The sequence below is a fragment of the Chiloscyllium plagiosum genome, chromosome 1, assembly GCF_004010195.1.
Source record: "Chiloscyllium plagiosum isolate BGI_BamShark_2017 chromosome 1, ASM401019v2, whole genome shotgun sequence".
Lineage (NCBI taxonomy): Eukaryota > Metazoa > Chordata > Chondrichthyes > Orectolobiformes > Hemiscylliidae > Chiloscyllium > Chiloscyllium plagiosum.
The window spans coordinates 138,297,103-138,306,832 of NC_057710.1; the positions used below are offsets into that span (position 1 = coordinate 138,297,103).

At 39.2% G+C, this 9,730-nt stretch overlaps 1 protein-coding gene across 1 annotated transcript in view; it reads left to right on the forward strand.

The window, feature by feature from the left end:
• Positions 1-2,294: 2,294 nt before the first annotated feature.
• The window catches only part of ablim2 (actin binding LIM protein family, member 2), a 408,138-nt gene continuing 400,702 nt past the window's right edge, over positions 2,295-9,730 (forward strand). Inside the window, exon 1 of the mRNA XM_043698339.1 lies at positions 2,295-2,719. Coding sequence (XP_043554274.1) covers positions 2,707-2,719 — 13 coding nt within the window. The 5' untranslated portion in view covers positions 2,295-2,706. The remainder of the gene's footprint in view (positions 2,720-9,730) is intronic.

Consider the following 9,730-nt stretch of genomic DNA (forward strand, 5'->3'; position numbering starts at 1 on the left):
AATTTTGAAGAGTGAAATTCAAGACGGCCACAAATCAGATATGCTGACTCGATGCCTGATTGTCCCCATTTATGCTTTTTAAGATTCAGTTCCTCTAAATTACAAAATTTACTGCTCTGTCATATTGATGCTTGTATTCTATTCTGAAAGCCACTGTTGTTTTAATCTGTGTAACTATTCATAAAAGCATGAGAAAACATAGAAGCAAGCTAAAGGGTGACATACAAAGGACTTTTGGTACAACATTAAATGTAAGAGATTTAGAGCAGGGGAAAGACTAACACTTTCACGAATATTATGACACTATGGAGGGCTTTTGATTGAGAATGAACAATGTCAACACTCAAAATTAAATTGGATTAGTCAATGAAGGAAAATAGTTAAAAAGATTTGGGAACAACCTGGCTAAATGTGATTGGAACTATTTGCTTGCTTGGCAAGGAAGTGCTGACATTGACTGGTAGAAGCAAATGTTTCAATGATGGAAATTCTATGTAATTTATAGATAATTTTATGAGGCTGCACTATTGGCAAGGAATGTTAATGACCAGCAGTTCTTATTAGAAGTCAGGTTCCATACTACACAGACATTGCAACCCTTAAAATTACCCCTACTATGTTTTCTAATATGAAATCACAGTAATGGATTACTGGTTATATACAAAAACATATCAAAATAAATTTTCAATATATAATAGACTTAAACATGACAATGTGAATAACATTGGAAAATGCTAAACATGCTTTGAAGGTCAGGAGAAAATGGATAAGTGAGAAAGGGTTAACAGCTATAACTTGTTTAAGCCCTCCACAGATGTTGCGTAACCTGTTGTGAATTTAATCACTTTTATTTTAGATTTTTAGTGTCTGCACTTTTGCTTTAATTTACAGATAAAACGTTATTTCGGTAGCTAAGTGCCAGTGTATTGTGTTTATCATGTGAACTATTGGAATATCACTCCTGTTAGAATGAAACTACTGTAATATATTCTGAAGTTTAATCTTTCACTGTTAGTTCACATAGAAATGTGAAATGTCTTCACAGTTCAATGGAAAATATTGCCTCCAGTTACAAAGTGCTCAATATCTATCAGTACAATGACAAAATTCCCTATTTCATTTTATAATCATTCACTCCATTTTATGTCCAACAATACAATCTATCTTCTGATATTTACAGTCAATTTCAGGCTAGTCATGGAAAAAAGGTTCTGCAGCAAATTCAACTGTTTGAGCACGTAAAGATATGTGATTTTATGATCTTCTCATAAATGCCAATTTACATGAAAAAATATTTTAAGAAGCTGAAAATGTGGGAAATGTTAAATGAGAAAAGGTCCAGCGGAATCACCTTCTACCATCCTGGTAGTCCACATGATTTTACTCAGATGATTTGTTAGGCCTTCTGAGATGTATAGGAGAAAATGAGGACTGCAGATACTGAAGATGGGCTTGAAAAGCACAGCAGGGCAGGCAGCATCCGAGGAACACGAAGATCACGTTTTGGGCATAAGACCTTTGTCAGGAATGACCGATGACCGGCTTATGGCCAAAATGTCGATTCTCCTGCTCCTCGAATGCTGCCTGACTTTCTGAAATACATGTCTTTTACGATGATACTGATAATAAGTTGCTACTAGCTCCTGCATCAATTTTGAGAATTGGCCGAACTGACCAACCTGTATACAGTAACCACCAATTATTTCATAATAGTTTAACTTTAGATTCAATAAAAGAATGATGCAAGCTTACTTTCTCAAGACTGCATGCTAGCAGTAATCTCAGCATTTCGAGTATTTGTTATCATGATGTAATATGATTTTGGTGTACGCACTTAAAATGATACTTAACAAGATAGCCTATCGATTTTCCTTTTTTTCACTCAGATTTGGTGTGATTGTGTCGGCTGTGGCTCAGTTAGCAATATTGTCATCTGTAACTATCACGTTTCTCATTGTGGACTTGAGAGATCCCATGCCATTGTTTAGAAGAAGAGCAGGTAGTGTCATCTTTTGGTGTCTTGACCAATGTTTGTCCCTCAAACAACATCATAATTTGTGACGGTTTGGTGCATGCAAATCTGGTTTTCACGTTCCGTAGATTAGAGTGACTACACTTTAAACGTGCTTCACTGACATTCGCTCCCAGTGTCTAGTCTTGTGGTTCTGACTGTGCGAACCCAGAATCTGCAGTAAACACAGACACATTGTTCAGGGTCGCCTGGGTCGCGCGCCATCGGGACTCTTGAATTCCGCGCGACTTGGCCAGCCGAGGAGCAGCAGTGGCTGGTGCGCGGGGACGCGCGCCGAGCCCGAGCTCGCGCTGCGGCGGTGTCTGCGGCTCGAGCTCAGGGACAGGCAGAGCCGGGGAGGCGAGCGCGAGGAGCAGGCACCGCATTACCACTGAGAGACAGGGTGCTCGCGCTCATCCCTCACCGACTGCTCCTTTCTGCAGGACGACAAGCGCAATCCAGGGAAAACAATTTGTTCTTTTTACAAAAAAAGAGAAAATTGGTCCCAGCAGTTTTAATTTGAAACTGTTTTCAAACGTTGGTGCATTTTTTACATTTTAATTTATATATTTATGCGCGTGCTGTTTTTGCGCATTGGGTAACAACAGGTTGTGATCTGTGTGCAACACCCCTATCCGCAGGGTTAAGCAATAAGTAAGTTGTGTCAATTTGGGATCTCAATACATCGAATCGAAATGAGCACCAGTGGTGAGTAGACTTTTATTAGAGACCATTATTTTCATTTTGTCGATAATGCAGCTTTAATTTTAATATTTGTACTGGAATATTGGCGTCTACGGCAAAAGTACCGTATTTACAATAATAAACGCTTCTACTGTCTAAATATTACTGTCAAATTATTTTGGCCTTTTATTTTGTTGCCAACATTGGCTGGGATGGTTTATCTTGGAAAATTAGAATGGAGTTACTAGAGATACTGAAGTGCACTTGCACGCTGTAGAGAAGCAATTTGATGTGTTTCAGGTTTGTTGCACTTCTTCAAAAGGGAATGCCCATTTTGTTTGTTCCAGTATGGCGAAGAACCAGTTGCAAGTCAAGAGCATCTCTGCTCTAGGATTCTGTGCTGGTGTGCGCGACGTTGACTTTTTTTTGCCCCACCCCGCGGTTTGTTTCAATGTTAAACGCATTTTAGTAATTCTTGGCGTGTTATTCTAGACCACTGTGGAAGTTTGATTCATTCTAAATATAGATAGGAACATAGCAATACAATGCGCACAGTGACTAGTTTTAGACATTGACACATCTAACATGAGTTTCATCTTTAACATGTGTCTGCTAAATAAATCTCTCCTTTTCACACGACATTACGAATGAATACTGCTGTTACACAGTGTATTCATTACATGGCATCTTTGTACATCTATAACTGAATACTTCTTTGGCAGGGAATGTTAATTCAGAATACTGTATAGATTCAGAGGATAGAGTTTCTCCTTTGAACCCAGTTGGTAATCTGGGCCCAAATTATGCTTGAAATTGTGCAGTTTTCCTGAAGTGAAGTTATGGTTTAAGTTTCAGTTCACATTTATTTGCATAATCACAAACCTGAAGTCTTCCATGAACGAATACATATATACTTGTTGATGTATTTGAGAATTATACTCAGGTGCAATGTTACTAATACAGTTTGAACAGAAATGAGTTTTTGAGAAAAGTGTGTAGATGAATACCTGTAAACCAAGTTGATTTTAAATACCTTTAAAAAAATTGGATGACACAAGTTTTTTGGGTGTACAGTACATCAGTTTTTTTTAGTCAAAGTGAATTAAAGACGTCTGAAATGTGCTCAATTGGCAAAATTTGCAATGCTGATTAATTTGATCAGATGAAGAGGTTGAATTTATGGGTGGGGCTGCCCTTTCAAGCTGTTTATCAAAGCAGGGAAAGATTGTAAAACTGTCGGATATCAATTTGATTTTTAATATGTATTTTGGATGAATTGTGCTGGAAAAATGTAACAATGCGACAACTCTTTTAACTTTAGTCTACCAACAGATTGTATATTCAGAGTCTGCAGTGCTTAATGATATTGTTACGATCACAATGTATTTCAGATATATATCAAAATAAACATAAGGGTCTGTTGGCTGTCTGACCTTCAAACATACTAAAAGAATAACTGATAAAATTTTTATTATTCTGATTTGCACAAAGGGTGGTATAATTTAAGATATGGCTTATGTTTTGAAAGTACTAGTTGAGTCACTTGCATCTCAAACATTTTATTCTTGGCTGTATGAGAAAAAAACATGGACTCAAACTTCCTCTTTATTGTGAATTTTATTTAACTCTCAATGAAATCTGTACGTGGTTTAAAAGAGCCTGCAGAGGGTTCCTTATTTTCATTATGATCATCAGTACCTTCTAGGGACAGTAAAATATCAATCAGCCTTGCCAAGGTTTATATTCTGCTGAGTTGTATCTGTAGCATATTTGGGGTAAAAAAAATCAAAGTGTACCGGGCGAGTGCAGGTTCATAGTTCCTTGAAAGTGGAGTCGCAGGTAAATAGGATAGTGAAGAAGGCATTTGGCATGGTTACTCTATTGGTCAGAGCATTGAGCATAGGAGTTGGAAAGTCATGTTGCGGCTGTACAGGACATTGGTTAGGCCGCTGTTGGAATATTGTGCGCAATTCTGGTCTCTCTCCTATGGGAAGAATGTTGTGAAACTGAAAAGGTTCAGAAAAGATTTACAAGGATGTTTCCAGGGTTGGAGCGTTTGAGCTATGGGGATAGGCTGGTGCTATTTTCCGTGGAGCATCGGAGGCTGAGGCATGACCTTCACAGAAGTTTATAAAATCATGACGGTAAATAGGCAAAGTCTTTTTCCTGGGGTCGGGGAGTCCAGAACTAGAGGGCATAGGTTTAGGGTGAGAGGGGAAAGATTTAAAAGGGACCTTGCAGGAAACGTTTTCACGCAGACAATGGTGCGTGTATGGAATGGGCTGCCACAGGAAGTGGTGGAGACTAGTACAATTAAACACTTAAAAGACATCTGGATGGGTATATCAAAAGGAAGGGTTTAGAGGGATATGGACCAAATGCTGAAAAAATGGACTAGATTAGACTACATAGATGAGTTGGACTGAAGGGTCTGTTTCTCTGCTGTACATCTCCGTGAACTCTAACCTGTTTGCAGACCATTCAAACTTAATATTTTGTGATTATTTTGAATATTACTTTTTTTAAAAAAATTGAATTTTAAATGATTTCTGATTTTACAATATCATTGTATATTGTATGTTTGATTTTTTTGCATAATTAATTCATGGGATATGATCAGTGCTTGCTAGAACAGCCATTACTGCTCATCCCCATTTGCTCTGAAGAAGGTTATGCTTTCTTCAACCCTTGCTTTCCTTCAGACATGGACACACCCACATTGCTGTTAGGAAGGGAGCTCTAGGATTTTGACCCAGCAGCCCTGAAAGAATTATACCATAGTTCCACATCAAATGGTATGTGACTTGGCGGAGACTTTATAAGTGGTGGAATTCCCAAGCATCTATAAGACCCTAAGGTGTAGGAGCAGAAGTAGGCCGTTCAACTCAATGAGTCTGCTTTGCCATTCAGTGAGATTATGCTTGATCTGATAATGCTTGACTACACTTTCCTGCGTTCTCCTCATAACCCTATTTAAAAAATCCTATAAAAATCTGTCTATCTCAGTCTTAAATATACTTAATGACCCAGTTTGGACAGCCCTCTGTGATAAATAATTCCACAGATTCATTACCTTGTGTGAGTAGAAAGTCCTCCTCATCTCTCTTAAATGTGCAATCCTTATTCTATAATTATGTTGTCTGGTCCTAGACTAACCCACAAAGTAAAACAATCTTTCTGCATCCATATTGTCAGGTCCTTTACGAATTTTGTATGTTTCAATAAGGGCGCCTTGTATTCTTCTAAAATCTAAAGAACACAGTCTCAACCTCTCATTTAAAATAGTCCTTCCATATCTGATATCGGCCGAATGCACCTTCTTTGAACAGCCTCCAATGGTAAAACTGTATACCTTTCCTTTGGTAAGGTGCCCAAAAACGTTTACAGTATTCCAGCTGGGGTCTTGACTAGAGCCTGGTATAGTTTTAGCAAATCCTCCCTATTTTTATATTTCAACCTGTTTGAAATAAAGGCCAATTTTCAACTTACCTCTGTCTTACCCGATGGACTTGCATGCTAGTTTGTTTGTGATTCATGATGAGTGTCAAAACCCCTGTTAAGTAGCTCTTTGCAGTTTTTGTCAAATTAAATAATATTCAGCTCCTCTTTTACCTGCCAAAGTGCATAAACTCATATTTTTCCACATTATATTCCATCTGCCAAATTTTTGTCTATTTACTTAAGTTGTTTATATTCCTCTGTAGACTCTTAGATGGGAAGGCAAGGAGTGAAGATGACACTATTTTTGTCAACTGCACACTTAGCTGGAGCTATCCTCATCCAAATCATTAATATATGGTATAAATAATTGTGATTCCAGTATGGATCCCTATGACACTCCACTAGTTAGAGTGCTGCCCTTGACCTTCTGGTTGGACATTGCGGGTTTGGAGCATACTGTTGAAGGAGGCTTGGTGAGCTATTGCCTGTATCTAGTAGATGGCACACACTGCTCTATGTGCCAGTGGTGAATGGAGTGTATGTTGGTGTTGGTGGGTGAGGCTCCAAACAAGTGGACTGCTTGAGATTCTTAGAGCTGCATTCGTTCAGGCAAGTGGAGACTATTCTATTTCACCTCTGACTTGTCTTGTAGAAGCTGGAGAGACAGAAGGTGAATTACTCACTGCAGACTTTGTAGCCTCCAGCTCTTGTAACCACAATATTTATATGAATGTTCCAATTCAGTTTCTGGTTATTGGTAACCCCCCTTACTATGATGTTAGCAGGAATTCAGTAATGGTAAAACCTTAAATGGTGTAGGTTAGATCCCTCTTGTTGGAAATGCCATTGCACTTGCCACTTCTCATTCCAAGCCTAGATTTTATCCAGATTTTGCTGCATTTCAATGTAGATTATTTCAGTCTGTCATGTATGGTGCTAAACATTATACAATCATCAATAAACATCCTCACTTTTGACTTTGATGGAAGGAAGACAATTGAGAAAGCAGCCAAAGATAGTTGTGCATAGGACACAATCCTGAGCAACTCCAGCCGAGATATCCTGGGACTGAAATGACTGACATCTAATCAGCACGGCCGTTGGTCCATTTTTTCTTTTGCTCTGCTTTTTGTGTACAGGACATATTTTCCATATTGTCATAACATAACTGGATGAGAATGTTTTATCTGTGCTATAAAATTTAATATCACCAAGTAAACGGCAACAGATGGGCATTTTGTAATCTCTTCTGAAAAGTAACCAGGTGCAATTAAACATGTTTAGACATTTTTCTAGGAACTTTTAATGTATGATAACTGCTAGAAAATAAAAAGGTGACAAAACAGTTTCTTGTAGAATTCCAGTGTTTTGCATTGATAACTTTTTTGTGTAATATTTTATGGCCTAGTACAAATCAAACTGAGATGAAGAAGTCAACATGCAATTGTTTTATTTTCTTCTTTTGATTTCACTAAGTTTTATTTGGAGGTTTGGAAGGGAAGGTAGATATACAATGACAATTTGCTTGCTATCAAGTAATATATTGATTTTAAAATTCTTGTCCTTAGTGGGCAGCACGGTGGCACAGTGGTTAGCACTGCTGCCTCACAGCGCCTGAGACCTGGGTTCAATTCCCACCTCAGGCGACTGACTGACTGTGTGGAGTTTGCACGTTCTCCCCGTGTCTGCGTGGGTTTCCTCCGGGTGCTCCGGTTTCCTCCCACAGTCCAAAGATGTGCAGGTCAGGTGAATTGGCCATGCTAAATTGCCCGTAGTGTTAGGTAAGGAGTAAATGTAGGGGTATGGGTGGGTTGCGCTTCGGCGGGGCGGTGTGGACTTGTTGGGGCGAAGGGCCTGTTTCCACACTGTAATGTAATCTAATCTAGTCTCAAGCCTCACTTCTTCCTATTCCTGTAATTTCCTCCAACTTCACAACCCTTCAAAATATCTGTACTCCTTGTCTCTTAAGCATCCGAATTCAGGTGACAGGTCGTAATCTTTGGAATTTCTTCTCTACATCTCACTGGCTTTCTTCCCTTACATTCCTCCTTAAATGCACTACTTAAAACAGACCTCTTTGACCAAGCTTTTGGTCATCTGCTCTAATATTTGCAAAAGTGGCTCATCTAATGTTTTGTTTTGTGTTATGGCTGTAAAGTGCATGGAAGTGTTTTACTGTGTTAAAAGCACTGTATTAGTAGAAGTTATTGTGATTATTCTATATCATTGAAAAGCCCTGAGGCACTTCAGAGATCTAATCAAAATGGATGTAGTCGGACAACACCAGGTTATAGTCCAACAGGTTCCTTTGAAGTCACAAGCTTTTGGAGCATTGCCCCTTCCTCAGGTGAAGTGAGAGAGAAGCATGCAGGCACAGAATTTATAGTCCGAGAGATCAAAACATCATACAAATGGTGTGAGTGGAGTGTCAACAGGCTGAATAATAGGTCTCTATAGGTTATCAAGCGTGTCAGATGGTATGAGTAAAGTGTCAACAGCTGAATAATAAGCAAAGGGATGACCTATAATCCAATTGAATGGTACAGAGAGATAATTACAACAAATTAAAAATAAGGTTGTGTTGGAGATAAACCAAATAACTGGAATAACATAATGGGTTTAACAGTCACATGGGCAGGGTCTAACCAAAGTAATATGTAATTCGAGACTGTACAAACTAGTTCAGGCAGAAAGATCATAACAATTTATCAAGATGATGGTGTGAAAAAGGACAGTAAGGAAGATTTTACAGATACAGAACAGTGTGGTGGGGGTCACATGTAGCATGACCTGAACCCAAGATCACGGTTGAGGCCGTCTTCATGGGTACGGAACTTTGTATCAGTTTCTGCTTGTGTTGTATCTGGAAGACAACCTTGGAGGACACTTAGAAAAGATCAGAAGCTGAATGTCTTTGACCATTGAAGTGTTCCCTGAATGGGAGGGAACATATCTGTCTGGCAATTGTTGCGCAGTGCCTTTGCAGAGTTCAACATGTTATCGATGACTATGAACATCTTGCCAAGATCATCCCAACGTCTCCACTTCTCTGCTTCAAACAACTTCCAAACATTAAACAGACCATTGTTTGCAGCAAACTACGTCACCTTCAGGACAACATTAGCTGCAACATCACACAATCCTGCTACATCAACCTCTGCAAGACATGTTAGAACATTGGCTTAGATTGTGTTCCCATGTATGATGATACAATGCAACACGTACACAGTAGATGCTCATGACTTGGCCAGAGTTATCTAACTCATATGCTGCAGGTAAGAATGTCCCAGGCATAGTATATTGGCGAGACCATGCAAATGCTGTGACAGTGGATGAATGGACATTGTGCAATAATTGCCAGACAGGAATGTGCCCTCCCAGCTGGAGAACACTTCAGTGGTCAAGGACATTGTGTCCAATCTTCAGGTCAGCTTCCTCCAAGGCAGCCTTTGAGATACTGGATTAGTGGTGCTGGAAGAGCACAGCAGTTCAGGCAGCATCCTAGGAGCAGCGAAATCGACGTTTCGGGCAAAAGCCCTTCATCAGGAATAAAGGCAGAGAGCCTGAAGCGTGGAGAGATAAGCTAGAGGAGGG